This window comes from Thermobia domestica, chromosome 12, assembly GCF_964235325.1.
Source record: "Thermobia domestica chromosome 12, izTheDome1.hap1.1, whole genome shotgun sequence".
Lineage (NCBI taxonomy): Eukaryota > Metazoa > Arthropoda > Insecta > Zygentoma > Lepismatidae > Thermobia > Thermobia domestica.
Genome location: NC_137465.1, coordinates 100,722,852 through 100,740,596, shown reverse-complemented (window position 1 = coordinate 100,740,596; position 17,745 = coordinate 100,722,852). Strand labels below are relative to the sequence as shown.

The window sequence follows — 17,745 nt, the reverse complement described above, 5'->3', positions numbered from 1 at the left end:
AACTACACAAACATACACAACTTTGAATGGGCGAGTAGGGGTGGGGTGGGGATTCTGCGCCACTTCATCATTTCCAATAACAATCTAGCACACCATCAATAATAATAGCGCACCCCTAATAACAATAGCGCATCCCCCTACCTCCAAATAACTTCTAAACTACCCCTAATAATTTCTACCGCACTCCCTACTTCCCAAATAACTTCTATCACATCTCAAATAACTTCTATCTTACTCATAATAACTTCTAATGCATTCTATCACTAAATCTAGTTACAAAAACAAAAAAATCACTAAATCTAGTTGTAAAAATCACTAAATTTAGTAAAATAAAATTACAAAACACTTTTATGATTTTACCATAAAAGTTAACTAAATTCTACATAATTACATAATACTTACAAATTAGTATATTAATAGTTACAAGTTCGGATACTGATAATGGAATCGTCTGCTAACCTCGTTCTCTATAGGAAACAATGACTTCTTAAACTCTGTCCACTGATCATAATTCAAACTGAATAGACAGCCGTTAATATCAAAAACAACTTGAACTTCGGTTTGCACATTTTTCACAATTACATTGAAGTTATTAGTAAGTATAAATTTCTTTTGAGGATCCATTCTATTCACTCCATTTTTTACTTCTGACAACATATTTTTGATCATTTTTATTATTTTTTGGATTCACATACAGAACTCAACAGTTGGATAGTTATCTTTTAAACCAGTGTATTTGATTTTTATTCCATCTTTAACGATCTCATCAATCATTTTATCTGTTAAGTGTTTTGTAAATCTAGGTGGAAGAAATACCTTAAACTCTTCACATTCAACTAAAATGCTCTTTCCAAACTTAGTTTTAATCTTTTCCATTTTCACAATCTTATATTCTGTATTTAATTCTAATTCTCTTAATCCAATAACCTGTTTTTGCTCAAGACTTCCAAGTTTATTTAAAAGTTCAATATGACTCGCCATCGTATTTATTATATTAAAACTTTTTAAAAATCAGTTTCTAATAGCCTCGAATTTCGTTAAGTATGTCATTGATTCTGTTAACAATATCTCTTACATTTTCATCTGTTAATTCGCCATTCATGAGCTTAATTACATTAAGCTCATCTTTAAACATCCCAATTCGATTCACCATATTTTTATAATATTCTTTCTTTGAAGCTATATTAAACCGTGTTGATAGACCAGTGATAACAGCAGAAGCCGAAGCAAATGCAGTTGTAATAATTGAATACACTGTAACAGGAATAAATACATTGATGAACCCTGTAGAAGCTGATAATAGAATTGATAACGTAATAAGAGTAATATAAACATTTTATTCTCTTAAACTTTCTTTTGTTTTTCATTAATAACTTCTCAAGATTTAATATAGTATCTTCAATTAACACAATTAAATTCTCACGTGGAATGTTATCTGGAATAGTCATTTTATTAAATAAGTTTTTATGATAATATCATAAAAACACTTACAAACTAAACAAATCTAATAAACATATTATATAATTGATTTATATCTTCTCAATTATTTTTTCTTTCTCAACATCATACTCTAAATTTTTCTTACCAATCATAACAACATAGCAAATTGTTTTATCTGATACATCGCTTTCAAAATTAACAGTCAGTTTCAAATTAGTTCTATCACTTACAGTTACTGATTTATGCTTGCTTGTGTTAATTACGAACATCGGCCTATTTTCTAAAAATTCCTTAGGATAATAAAACATCTCAGTATTTCCAATTGTAGCTCGCTTATATACCGTATACATTTCATAAACTTTGAAATACTTATGTTTTGCAAAATCTAAGTTTAAAGATTCTAATGGGAAAGATTCATTTCTAGAATTACGAAAATGTATATTCTGAACTTTACAATGATCAAAATAGCTTGAATCTCTTTCTTGATTATCATTTCTATCAGTTTGGAAAAAGGCAATCACAAAATTAGGCGTATCAAATTCACTTGAGTTAAATTGTGTGGTTAAATCGAATTCTAAATACTTCCCACTAACTGATTTCTGTAAACATTGATACGTGTTAAATGAAATAGGAATCTTACCTTCTTTTAACATATTAGATCTTAACAAGGTGGCATAGTTAGGTTCATAATTAACAATAGGCATTCTTAACTCCATATTTGTAATCTTAATTTTACCTGGATGTGGTTGATCATTCTCATATGTTCCATCCTGCTTTTTTGTTTTCCAAATAGCAAATGCATTATCATCAGAACCACTTCTTTTAAATGTATATTTCAAACCTCCTTTCCACATAATATCTTTAAAATCTGAACAAAATCCTGGCAAAAGTCTTAGCAAAAACACTATTTCTTCATCTGTTCTTGCCCACGTAATTCCTTCCCATCCACATTCATCATAGTGATTTGCCTCTGGTTTTGAAATCGTACATGTGTTTACAGCTGTTAAAGTTAAACCAGGATAATCTATAATATCTAATATCTGTCCATGCTTACTAACTTGAATTTGAGAAAAGAAATGTGGGAAGAAATTATTAATAAGTCTAATATTTTGACCAGTAGTATATTCTCCATCACCATCTCTATCTCTAATTTCAAAAGTTTTATAAATATCAGCATAATAAGGATGTATGAAGCCATCACCCACGTCAATATCAAATTCAATAGACCTGTTTGGCTTATTTAAATTCTCAATTGTTTTTTGATTAGGTTTAAAGGATTGTAATTCATATGATTCTATTTTATCCATATTTATTATAAAAAATATTTATAATCGTTTTATGAATTAAGCCCATAAAATAAACCCATAAAAACTTAAATATAACTTCTCCAAATATCCTTATTCCTATTCACCTGACTAATAATTTCTGAAAAGCTATACCCATCTGTAAACATTTTTAACACTGTAATGCATAAATGTCCACAAATTACCTCGTTAAAATGTTGTATACGGCTGCTATTGTACTTTATATTATGACCAAGATATTTTACGAGTGTTTTTGGTGGATTACCTCCAAATGAATCAAACACATACTTTCTATTTCCTTTTTTCCAATAACAAATCCAATGCGTTCCTATATTTTTAGACGTATCAAAATTAACAATACCACACTCATTCTTCCTTGGTTGTTTAGGCAATTCATCACTCATAAATACACCTCTAAAGTTTCTTATCTTAAGTTTTTTAACAAGTTGTATTAGATCTAAATTACTTAAAGGTTTAATTTCTTCTTTTTCTTTACTGTTTTGGAGTTTACGTTTTTTAAAAGCTTACCACCTTGTTTTTCTTCCATTGCTAAGTTATGTCGCTTTTGTTCTTCTAATTCCATTTTATTCTTTTTTGCATCATCTACAGTCTTAGCAATAGCAGCTGCTCCTCCAGCAACAGAACCTAGAGCACCTATTAAAGCTAAAATCGTTGGAATAGTAAATATAAAACCACCATAATGAACTTTATTATCATTTGCCTTCATTTCTTTGTTTATTTTCTTAAGTTGTGGTATAGAAAGACATAGAGACATACATTGTGCTTTACTTAGTTTTGCCTCCTTTTGTTTGAGTTCTTTGTTAGTTAAAATGTGATCTATATTTAATTGTTTAAGTTCCTGATTAGGAATCGTAAATGTAAAACCTTTTAACTGCATATTTATTATATAAATTAAAAGCTTTTTATGAAAAAATTCCATAAAAAGTACATATATAAACCTAAATCTAAAAAATACTTATAAACCTAATCTTACTTTCATTACTTATAAACCTAAACCAAATCTTACTTTTGTATTCATCATTAAAGCAGTTCCAAGAGCAGGTAGTTTTTCAGTTATTAAATTAGCATCTTTAGCAAAAACTCTTTCCCAAGCTTTATTTTCTAATTCCTTATCTGCAATATGTCTTGATTCTGTACCTTTATTATCCCTATAGTATATATCATGTTCTTTACAAGCCTCATCTAATTTGTTAATACCTTCATCACCTCTTTCTAATCTTTCTTCTAACTTAGTCCCAGGCCCGCAAAATCTAAATCCTGGAATATGCAACTCAAATGGAAGTTTATTAATAAAATCATTTACTAATCCTTTTCCATACTTTTCACTATTCCAAAATTTTGGTGGCAGCGTATTCAATATCTTAATCAAATAACCTATACCTTTTGGATCATTAGGTATAAATTGTGCAAGTTTAGAATTAATCATATCCATAATACCTACTTTCTCATTATAAAAGTTATCATTTCCAGATTTTTCTTCCCCATCAATAACAATCAAGCGGTCAATCAGTTTTCTCACATCATCCATCCATATGTATTCTTTTGATAATTCGTTATATACCATTATTCCTTCTCCAGATTTTGGTGTCTTTTTTGAAGGTGTTGTTGGTTTTATATATTCATCCCAAATAGGTTTGATAATTTCTTTATATTTTTTACCTTTACTAGATTTTTGTTTTCTTGTACTTGGATCATTATTATGAAATGCAACACTAGAATCAATTACTATTTGTTTATATTTTTCTAGATCATCATCATTATAATTTGTTGGATTATGTTTTGTCAATAATTCCCATAAACCTTCTGTTCCTGTATAATGTCGATTATTAATAACTAAATCATCACCATGAATTTTAACTTCCGCATTTCCTATCATATGTATAATTTTCCCATCTTCATCATATGATTGTATTCCAAAACTTATAATCTCTAGTTGCATAATATCTTGAGGCAATATTACCAAAATGAGTTGTTGCTAAAGATTCCATTCCTTCTACTTTATATTTAATTTGTTTTTTCATGTGTTTTATTTCTTCTGTTATAGGCGTATCACTTTCATTTATAGAACTATCATACATAGGCGGTGTTTCTAATAAGCTTGAATCCACTCTAGCACTTTTATGTACAACTGGAACTAACTCTTGAATTAGATTTTTATTTTCTTCTGCTACTTTTGATATATCTTGCCCTAAATCTTTAATTGCATCAATAACAGGCTGATCTTGTTCTTTAAATTTTTCATACTTACTTCGATTACTTTGTTTAATTTCCTTAAATCTTTTAATAAGTTCTTCTTTTAACTTAATATACTTCTGAGCTTTATTAACATCCATTTATTATATAAAGAAAAAAATAAAAACATAACATAACATAACATAACATAACATAACATAACATAACATAACATAATATAACATAACATAACATAACATAACATAACATAACATAATATATACGTTCACCTGCATTCATATATGTTTAGTTTACACTTTTAGAAATTCTTTAATTTTATTTCTATATTTACCATTATTCACCTTCCTAGTCATATCTATTGTTAAGAAACCATGTTCTTCACTCCAACACTTGCTACATAATAATTGTAATTTTTCAAACGACATATCAGATGCAACAAATTCATCATATATATGTTTTAAATTTACATTGTCCTGTCTAAATATACAAAGAAAGTTTAAGTTGTCTCTAATTAATTGTTTTGGCACTTTAGAATATGTTTGTCCAAGATAGAAACAGTTCAAACCCTTATGACGCCCTCGAGTAAAATATTCTCTAACGTGATTTTGTTCTTCTAATATGAAATCATCAAATACTACCACAGAATAGTCCTCACATTCATCTAATGGAATAATCTCTTCATTGTTTCCTTTTATTATTGCTACTGTATCTTTAATATTACGTTCTATATCTCGAAAAAGTTGTATTAAGTGTTGATATTTAGGTTGATTTAAACTTTTAGAATATATATAAACATTTGCATATTTTAACCATTTAGGTGCTAACAAAAAATTATCAATCATTAACGTCGTTTTACCACAACCACTAGGCCCAACTATTAAACATCTTATATCATCAGGTAACAACTCTCCATTCCTCTTACTCTTCGCCGTTTCTTCTGTTAACCTTACTTTAATATCCCAATTATCCATATTAGTTATTTATTATATAATAAATGAAGGTATTTAATTTAAATGGTTATTCATCTGTATTAAACATGTCATTGCATTACCCATTTGAAAACGATTTAGAAGTAGCTGTTGCAGGATTTTACACAACATACTTAACTCCAAACATTACAGAAAAGAACAACAAATTAACATTTTGTAATAGTAACTCAAAATTTACAAAACAACTCATAATTCAGCCTGGTCAATATAGTTTACAAGAATTAGAAGAATATATTAAATCAAACCTTCCATATACCAACGATCCTTTTAAAAATATTCAATTTACTGAGGATAGAAGGAAAAATAGAGTTAAAATATTTAGCCAGCAATGTAATATAACCTTAGATACTATTAATACTGTATTAGGTTTTAGTGAAAAGAACTTGACTGAAAAGATAGAACATGTTGGAGATAAGGTGCCAATGTTTCATCCGTTTGATACTATAAATATTCACTGTGATTTAGCAGAAGGTATGATTTTAAAACACAATGATACAACACACAACGAAACAGACTTAATTGCAACATTTAGAACAAATGCAGAGTTTAGAGAACCAATTATATATGAACCTAATGAAAAGATATTTTTCCCAATACATCAAAATAAATTTAATAATTTCAAAGTTTCAATTAAAGATGAGAATGGTGATTTGATTGATTTTGGTGGAGCTCGTATAACTGTTTTACTTGCTGTTAAATAACTCAAATTATTATATAATAAATATGGATATTTTTGGTAATATTAAAAGTAAGGTAAGTGATATTAGTGAAGAGCAGTTAAGGAATTTAGATAATGTTGTTAAGAATGAAGAATTTGAAAAATATAAAAGAGAGACACATCAAAATTTAATGAGTCGTACAAATTTTAAATCTGAACTAAATAAAATTTTCACAACAAATTATAGATCGTGGATTGATTTTACACAAAAAAGATTAGTTAATATAACTAATGGTATTGATCAACAAGATGCTATTACGTTAAACCAGCTCGAGTTAGTGAAAAGCGATATTAACAACCAATTAGAAAGTGATAGAAACAAATTTGAAGATGTATTAAAATCATTACAAGACACACATATAAAGAAAGATGATATTGAGGTTTTAAAAGGTGAATATATGGAAGAATTTAAAAAGACCAATAATAATGTTACTATTCTATTTAAAGCAAAAGTTCCTGTTTCAGAATTTAATCAATATAAGTCAGAAATATCATCCCAATTAAATACACTTACAACAAAACAAGATTTCCAAATGATGAAAAAGGAAACTTTTAATCTAATTATGCAAAAAGAAACTATAAATTTATTATGTCGATTGAGAACTAGAAATGTTCCAAATCCAATCTTCAGAATATTTAATTTATCTAATGATTATGAGTTTCTCTACAATGGAAAAATAATGCATATGGAATTAAGTTTTGGATAGATACTTTTTAGATATATTTTTGAACAATACTTTAGTGGTAAATTTGCCATTAAACATTAAAAAGGGTGATAAAATTATGTTTCAAGCACAAAAAAATTCAGCTATGGAAGAAGGAAAATTATTGGAAGTTATTATGTATATAGAAAGAGAACCTTAATAATTTTCCATATAATAAATAATGATGTATTGTGTTAAGTGTATGAAATCAACAGGTGCAATGAAAGGTACCATTAGAATAGAACAAACAAAGAATGGAAGATATGTTAAGAAAGGTATATGTGTTGTATGTGGTACTAATAAATCTCAATTCATTAAAAAGCGTGATTGACTATATGAAGGTGAAGGTATTAGAGAAGATATTATAGAAGAAATTCATAAACCATCTAGAAAGAATTATGCTAGGTTAAGTGTTATTGTTAAAGGTATAGATGATTTATGGCAAGCTGATCTTGTGGAAATGGATAGTGGTGTGTTACAAGGTGTTTCAAAATTAAATAAAGGTTATAAGTATTTACTAACAATTATAGATGTGTTTTCAAAATATGCGTTTACTGTTCCTGTTAAAGATAAGAGTGGTAAGAATGTTACAGAAGCATTTGAATCAGTGTTAAAAATTAGAAAACCTAATAATTTACAAACTGATCAAGGTAAAGAGTTTTATAATAAAGAATTTGAAGATTTGATGGGAAAAAACAATATCAATCATTACTCAACATATAGTGGTAAAAAAGCTTCTGTTGTTGAAAGATTTAACAAAACACTTAAACAAAATATGTGGAAAAAATTTACTGTTCAAGGTAATTATAAGTGGTTAAAAATATTGCAAGGTTTGGTTGATGAATATAATAATAAAGTACATAGAACAATTGGTGTGAAACCTGTAGAAGTGAATAAGAAAAATGAGCATGCGATATTGAAAAAAGTGTATAAGAAAGAATATAAGTCTGTTAAGTTAAAGTATAAGATTGGTGATTATGTTCGTATAAGTAAAATTAAAGGTTTGTTTGAAAAAGGTTATACACCAAATTGGTCAGCAGAAGTGTTTGTTATTAATGAGGTTATACCATCTAATCCACCAACATATAAAATTAGAGATTTAAACAATGAAGAAGTTAGAGGAAGATTTTATGAACCAGAATTATTGAAAACTAAATATAAGGATGAGTATTTGGTTGAAAAAATATTGAGAAAGAAAGGTAATAAAGTGTTTGTTAAATGGTTAGGGTTTGATAATTCACATAATAGTTGGATAGATAAAGAAAATGTTGTAGTGTAAATTTAATGTGTTTAACTTTTATGAATATTTTCATACAAGGTAATAAAGTGTTTGTTAAATAATTAGGGTTTATTAAATGGTTAGGGTTTAATAATTTACATAATAATTAAATAATTAGGGTTTATTAAATGGTTAGGGTTTAATAATTTGCATTAATAATTAAATAAATAATTTGCATAATAATTAAATAAATAATTTGCATAATAATTAAATAAATAATTTGCATAATAATTAAATAATTAGTTTATTAAATGGTTCGGGTTTAATAATTTGCATAATAATTAAATAAATAAAAATAATATAATATTATAAATGTTGTAATGTAATTTAATGTGTTTAACTTTTATAAATATTTTCATAAAAGGTAATAAAGTGTTTATTAAATGGTTAGGGTTTAATAATTTGCATAATAATTAAATAAATAATTAAATAAATAATTTGCATAATAATTAAATAATTAGAGTTTATTAAATGGTTAGGGTTTAATAATTTACATAATAATTAAATAAATAAAAATAATATAATATTATAAATGTTGTAATGTAATTTAATTTGTTTAAGCATGAAAAATATTATGAAAATGAATTAAAAAATCTGGTGAATATAAAAAATGATACAGTGTTTTTTCATATAAGGTGTGTTATTATATGGAAAAACACTGTATCATTTTTTTTATGTCGACATTAACAGCTGTATTAGAAAAATAAGTATGCTAATGTTGGTATAAAAATATTATGAAAATGAATTAAAAAATTTAGTGAATATAAAATTACGATACAGTGTTTTTCCATATAAAATGAGTATGAATAATGTTAATTTTACTGGTGAGGAGATGAAGGAGATGTCAATTACAAAACTAAAACAAATATGTAAAGTCAAGAAAATCCGCGGCTATAGTTATTTAAATAAGAGTGAATTAATCAAAAAATCGAACAATACCAAAATGAACCAGATGAATTGAAAGTTATATACACAATGAAAGTTGATGAACTAAAAAACCATTGTAAAAGGAAGGGGATAAAAGGTTATTCTAAATTAAGAAAGGCTGAACTTATTGACCGTATTATAAAATATGAAGATGAACAAAACAGATCACAAATTAGAAACATATTTCCATTTAAACAAGATGTTTTTGAAGAATCCAAACCACAACGAATACCAATTAAAGTACAAACAAAGGAAACAGCAATACAGAAACGATTACAAACTATCACAATTGAAAACATAGGAGGATATAAGGATCCGGTGAAGTTTTTAAATATAAGTGGGAAAGTAGTTATTAATAAAATCAAGGAAGAATTAAAGCACCATCCATTAAAAGTCAACCTTGTATTCATTTGTGATTATATTAAAGATAAAGAAGTACAAGAACGCAATTTTAAAACTATGAATGAAAGAATATTACAATCAACTGACTTAGATGAATATATAACCAATGCTAAACAAAAACTATGTAGAGAGATGGAGGAATTTCAAGGAAGAGGTTCAGGTTGGTCATTACATCAAATTAAATATTTAGAAATCAGATTAAATAAATATGTACCATTACGAGCTTCTTCCTATATTGACCTTCCTAAACCAATTAAAGATAAAAAAGCAGTGATTAATGTTCAAAATAAAGATAATAAATGTTTCTTATATTCTATTGCATGTTATTTAAAACCTATAGATCATCAATCACATTCTCAACGGCCTTCAAACTATACAGAAATTGTGGATGAATTACAAGAGAAATATTGTAAGGGTATTGAATTTCCTGTACAATTAAAAGATATAGTAAAGTTTGAAAAAAGAAGTAACATATCCATTAACGTGTATACCTATGATGATGAATATAATATATATCCACTTCAAATCATAAAAAATAAGCAGGATAACACATCAATTTATTATATGTAAAAGATGAAAATAATGATCACTTTTGTTGGATAAAGGATTTATCAAGATTAATAAGAAGTCAAGTAACAAAGCATAAGGAAAAATTATACTTTTGTGATAGGTGTTTAACAAGACATTTTACAAATGAGATACAATTACAAGAACATGAACTATATTGTAAGGAGCATGAATCTGTTAGAATAGAACTTCCAAAACCATATAACAATCAAATACAATTTCAAAATTATAATAAATCATTGAGGGTACCATTTGCGATATATGCCGATTTTGAATGCTTGTTATGTAAAATGGATGTAGACCATAATTGTTCTAAAACTGTGAAGTATCAAAAGCATTTACCAATGAGTTTCTGTTATTACATCAAATACTCAAATGGTGTGTATAAAAGGCCTGTTAGTTATATTTGTTTAGATGCTGCAAAGGTGTTTGTGGAGAATTTAAAACAAGAAGCAATAGAAATAAAGAAAATATATAACAAAACAGTTGAAATGATTGACCTAACTAAAGATGAGGAAAATAGATATAATAATTCCAATAGTTGTCATATATGTGAGAGAAACTTGAATGATTTACCACCAGCAATTGAAAAACAAATAAATATGTTAAATAAGAAAATAAAATTCGCTAAAAATAATGATAGCATGGTTGAAAAATTAGAAGAATGGAAACATGAATTAGGTAAATGTTTGAAAAATATAAATATAAATAAAGCAAAAGTAAGATATCATGATCATTTAACTGGAAAGTTTAGAGGTGCAGCTCACAGTTATTGTAACTTAAGCTATCGAAATCCTAATTTTATTCCAGTATTTATTCACAATTTAAGTGGTTATGATACTCACCTGTTTGTTAAAGAACTTGCTTATGATAAGAATGAAATAAAACTAATTGCAAATAATGAGGAAAAATATATAACATACTCAAAATATGTGAAGGTTGATAAAAAGAATGGAATTAATTTACGATTTCTAGATTCATTTAGGTTTATGTCAAGGGGTTTAGCAGAACTAGCAAATAACCTTACAAAAGAACAATATAGAGAAACGTCAAAGTATTTCACTAATGATTTATTAGATTTAGTAATTAAAAAAGGTGTGTACCCATATGATTATATTGACTCAATTGAAAGATTAGAAGAAACAAAACTACCTTCAAAAGAAATGTTCTTTAATAAACTTATTAACACCCACATCAGTGATGAAGATTATGAGCATGCGAAAAATGTTTGGAAGTCATTCAATATTAAAAATCTAGGTGAATATACAGAACTTTATAACAGGACAGATGTATTAATATTAGCCGATGTATTTGAAAATTTTAGAGATGTGTGTTTAAAGGCATATGGTTTAGATCCTGCTTGGTATTTCACTGCTCCTGGTTTATCGTGGGATTCAATGTTAAAGGTGACTAAAATCGAACTAGAAATGTTAACTGACTATGACAAAATATTAATGATTGAAAAAGGTATAAGAGGTGGAATTTCACAATGTAGTAAGAGGTATGTAAAAGCAAATAATAAGTATATGAAAAGTTATAATAAAGATGAACTTTCAAAGTATTTAACTTATCTAGATGCAAATAATTTATATGGATGGGCAATGAGTCAATACATGCCTTACAAAGACTTTAAATGGGTTCAACCTTACATAAACATAATGAATATTCCAGATGATTCAGAAACTGGCTACATATTAGAAGTTGATTTAGAATATCCAGAATACTTACATGATAAACATACAGATCTACCATTAGCTCCAGAAAATATGTGCCCACCAGGATCGAAACAATCAAAATTATTAACAACGCTTTACAATAAAGAAAGATATGTTATTCACTATAGAAATTTAAAATTATATATGTCACTTGGAATGATATTAAAGAAAATTCACCGAGTATTAGAGTTCAAGCAATCAAACTGGTTAAAGGAATATATTGATCTAAATACAAATATGAGAACGCAAGCTAAGAATAATTTCGAGAAAGATTTTTACAAGTTAATGAATAATAGTGTATTTGGTAAAACAATGGAAAACATTAGAAAGAGGCCATCAATTACTTTAGAATGTGATCCAATGAGGGTGGAAAAGTTAATAGCGAAACCGAACTTTGATTATAGAACAATATTTACTGAAGATTTGTGTGCGATACATATGAAAAAAGAAAAATTGATCTTCAACAAACCTATATATGTTGGTATGAGTGTGTTAGATTTATCAAAACTATTAATGTATGACTTCCATTACAACATTATGAAACCTAAATATGATATTGATATAAACTTATGTTATACGGATACTGATAGTTTTATATATGAAATTGGGACAGATGACTTCTACAAAGACTTAAATGAAATGATTGATTTATTTGATACAAGTGATTATGGAAAGGATAATCAATATGGAATACCATTAGTAAACAAAAAAGTATTAGGAAAGATGAAGGATGAAAACAATGGTAAAATAATGACAGAATTTATTGGGTTAAGGTCGAAAATGTATGCCTTTAAAGTTGAAAATAAAGAGGAGAAAAAAGCAAAAGGAATAACAAAATGTGTAGTAGCAAAAGAGTTACAATTTGATGATTATAAGCAAACCCTATTCAATGATGTGAAAACATAAAAATATAAATCTAATTCGAAGTTGTAAACATGATGTGTATACCATAGTTGTAAATAAATTAGCTTTAGATTCGAATGATGATAAAAGATATATATTAGAGTGGTGTAAGTACATTAGCTTGGGGGCATTATAAGATATAGTTAAAATGTATTTATGTGTAGTTTAAAGTCATATTTAATTAACCTTTATGTATAGTTTAGTTTTAGGTCATATTTAATTAACCTTTATGTATAGTTTAGTTTTAGGTCATATTTAATTAACTTTTATGTGAGGTGTAGTTTAGTTTTAGGTCATATTTAATTAACTTTTATGTATAGTTTAGTTTAGTTTTAGGTCATATTTAATTAACTTTCATGTATAGTTTAGTTTAGTTTTAGGTCATATTTAATTAACTTTTATGTATAGTTTAGTTTTAGGTAAAATTTAGTTAACTTTTATGTGTGGTGTAGTTGATAGGTGTTAGTGAGTAATTATGTATAGTTTAGTTTTAGGTAAAATTTATATTTTTGTCATAAAAGTTGTTTTTGTAATTTTATCCTTAGACATAGGCAACCAGTAACGTGTTAGAAAAAAATTATAAGAAAATAGAAACCATTTACCGTTTGAATTTTGAAAATCGGTTAATATTTGATGAAGTTACAGCAAACTCAAAATTTCGGGAATTTTTTACGGGTTTATTTTTAAATTTTCGGGAAAATGTTATTCTTTAAAAAAGTGTTAAAATTTTATTTTAATTATGGTAGTATTTTTATTTTTTCGATTTGTTGAAATTTTGTGGAGATATTGAAAAAGGGAAAAGTATCCTTTGGGTTATGCAACCATCTATGCATTTTAAAAAATTGGTTATGTTATTAGTATTCATTTGCCGTTTGAATTTTTGAAATCGGTTAATTAGGAGCCGAGGAATTAATTAATAACGTTATTTGGGGGTGGCACTTTAAGTGTTGCCAACTCACTTTTAACAATTATCATATTTATTAGTAGTGGGGTGAATTCATCCCGATATGTTTTAAAGCGATATCTTGAAAAATTAAAATCCTGGAACGTTCCGAAAAAATATATGGAGTTGGATACACTGATTTTTTCTTTTTTGAACATTAATGTTTTAGCTATATTTACCATCTAGGTGACTATGATCAATAAGTTACTCACCTACTCAATAGATGGTGTGGCATGTAATATGTTTCAGAGTAATAAAAGCTAGAGAGTTGCGGACAGATTTTGTATCAAGAATTTTCTTCAAAGTGATGACCGTGAATCGAAAAAAGCGGGACTGACAAGAAGCTGTGACACCTAGGACAGACAGCCTGGACAGACAGCCAGGACGGACAGTTTTGGTGTTGTTATTATTACATACTCAGAAGAAAGAGAGAAGGAAACTGAATTGTAAATGTGTGTGTGTGTGTTGTGTTGGGTTGTATAAATACAGGCGGCAAAATGCTAAATTCGTTATTTTTTATCCGATTTTGATAATTCAAACGGCATTTAAAAGAGTATGTATCAGAGTTTAAAACGCAATTGTTCATTCTTGTTAAATGTTGTTAGATTTAGTAATTTTTTTGTTTTTGTAACTAGATTTAGTGATTTTTTGTAACCAGATTTAGTGATTTTTGAAGTCTAAACCGGTTATAACCAGATTTTGTAACCAAATTTAGTGATTTTTTAAAGTCAAAACCGGTTATAACCAGATTTTGTAACTAGATTTAGTGATTTTGTAACTAGATTTAGTGATTTTTGTAACTAGATTTAGTGATTTTTTATAACCAGATTTAATGATTTTTGTAACTAGATTTAGTGATAGAATGCATTAGAAGTTATTATGAGTAAGATAGAAGTTATTTGAGATGTGATAGAAGTTATTTGGGAAGTAGGGAGTGCGGTAGAAATTATTAGGGGTAGTTTAGAAGTTATTTGGAGGTAGGGGGATGCGCTATTGTTATTAGGGGTGCGCTATTATTATTGATGGTGTGCTAGATTGTTATTGGAAATGATGAAGTGGCGCAGAATCCCCACCCCACCCCTACTTGGGCGTTAACTATTACGAGAGAAAACTAGAAGATTATTATGATAGATGAAAGAATAGACACAAGAGTTCTCAACTCCACCTTGAGAGCTTAAGCATCCACCAACCGTCCACTGTGCTTTAGAAAGAATAAAAGCTGAAGTGAGAATAAAGCTGACTGTTTCACATATGGCAGCAAGTACTGAAGCTTTCAGAAGAGTAATGAGTAACGAGTTTCTGCCTTTTTCCATTTGTTTTTATATTTTTCTTAGAAAACTGTCAATGTAAAACATAAATCACACGAAAAAGTCACTTTACCTCTCATAAAAGTAACTTTTAGTGACAAATTTGGAAAAAGTAACTTTTAGTGACCAACTTGAAAAAAAGTAAATTTTAGTTTAAAAAAAGTGACTCGCTATGAACCCTGTTCCGCTCAATGAATTTACGTGAATAAAAATATACTTTACAAAAAATTAAGCTGGCGCCAAATGCATTCCTGAATAACACTAGACTCAGTCTAAAACATATATAATTCTTAATTCGACCGATCTCTTCATTTCTAAAAACGTTTTGATTACACCCTTCTAACGTCCGTCCGTTGATACACCATTTGCAGAGCGGGCTCGAAACCAGCCACAGAGCTTTGGGGAGGGCATGAATATGTTAGGAGGGGCCAAGTCATTAAAAATTCTCTTACAAATATCTAAATTGTGCATTTTGTATTGAGGTCTGGAGGAGAGATGAAAAATTTAGTGAGAGCCAGGCCTTCCCTAGCCCCCTCTGGTTGCTAGCCTGTTGCAGAGTAGCACTTACCAACTGAATCTGGTATAGGCTAATTACTATATTGTCACATTTTTCCTTATTGAGGAGGAGGTAGGTGAATGACCGCTCAAGACGTTGCCAATTTCAGTCATCTGCATCTGTCCATCAATCTCTTTTCTCGGAAACGACAGCGGAGCCCAGGAGGGTAGGTAAGAGCGGATCTGTTTTGCCATTTGTTTTGATCGAAACACTGCCCGAAACAATAAGGTCATGTGGTTCTCGAAGCCGTACATAATAACGAGGTCGCTTCGTATTTTGAAGTGAAATAAAACAAATAAGAATATTGCATTCTTTCCTAAACGCTAAACCTTTTTTAACTTGATGTAATAAATAACCTATATGATACTGATTGATACAATTGGATTTGGGGGAGTATTCCTCTTCCATCCAGGGGTGTGTGTAAAGAAATTTGGAGGGGTGTTAGGGGGGTGTAGATTACTCCCTGTTCGAATGGAAGAAACATTCGTTAGACAGGTATAAAGAAAAAGAAGGAAAGTATCCCCATGAAAAGGAGTAAAATCAAAAACTCATATACTGCACTCATGGTAGAGATACAATGTAGCACACGTAAGACTACAGTCGTATTGCAAAACTGAAGAAATTACTATTTACATCAGGCAGTAATTTGCCTATTAAGTAGTACATTCAATTTTACCAGAGAGGAGAAAGAAATTATATGTACGTAAGCAATAAGCAAAGATTATAACAATTACTTCGTTTTTTCTTCTGTTTCTTCTATATTCGATGACCTTCGAAATACAAAGTAACATTTTCGTGTTATATCTAGTCTACAGAGCAATTAATGATTTAAAATACGAACATAATTTTTTTCGAGAATCGAGATTAGACTTTTTTGGTATTTCTCGTCTCGTCTCGTCTTGAAAACGAGACGAGAACTGTCATGTTTCTAGTCTTGTCTCAAATTTGAAAATGTAATTCTCATCTCGTGGAAAACACTAATGTTGGTGTGCTTCTATGGAGGCAAAAGTGTCTCTTGTTTCACTGGTAGTCGTTATTAAGCCAGAACATAACTGTCCAAATTGTTCGTTTCCTAGTAAATCGCGGGAACATGATTCTATGGAAACTTTTTATCTTCGATCGTATTGTACGTAACTGATAAACTACTGATATTAACGAACTATACGAGCGGAAGTATATATTTAATGGAATTAATTTACTTTTGTAATTAAAATAAACTGAAACCTAAAATTCATTTTCTAGAAATAAAATTCGGAAGTCTAACGATTGTATTTAGTATTTCAATGTACACAAGTTTGTTTTCTCGAACACCTATATAAATAAGATTAGTATAGGTTTAAATTCAATTAAAAGATCTACTTACGGTAAGTGCAGTGCCCTCCGGAAATGTTAAAAATTTATCAATCTTCTCTAACTGTGTGTCGTTTTCTTTTTCTAGGATCCCAGCAGACATTAGTGTCGTTAAACAAAACAGAGCTGTAAGACATGATTTTGCTTCCATGTAGTGTGTTCCTAACGGAAAACAAATTAACCATGCAAGAAATATGAACTTTCTAAACTTATTGCTCGTAATGTAATATGTATTTAATAAATAAAATTGAACAGTGAATTACATACATACACTGTAAAAAATCGTTGTATTATTTCAACGACATACCCATGTGTTAACACGATGGTGTTAAAATATAACACAAACCGGTGGTTAGAACAACTCACTCTCCATTTGGAATCGCGTGTCAAATGCCGGTAGTTGAAATGACACACAGCCTGTGTGTTA

At 28.4% G+C, this 17,745-nt stretch overlaps 1 protein-coding gene across 1 annotated transcript in view; it reads right to left on the bottom strand.

Moving 5' to 3' along the window:
• LOC145665759 (uncharacterized) overlaps positions 1-17,447 on the bottom strand; it is a 71,459-nt gene extending 54,012 nt beyond the window's left edge. Inside the window, exon 1 of the mRNA XM_081732888.1 lies at positions 17,332-17,447. Within this exon, the coding sequence (XP_081589014.1) occupies positions 17,332-17,421 (90 nt within the window). The 5' untranslated portion in view covers positions 17,422-17,447. The remainder of the gene's footprint in view (positions 1-17,331) is intronic.
• Between the last annotated feature and the right edge of the window lie 298 nt (positions 17,448-17,745).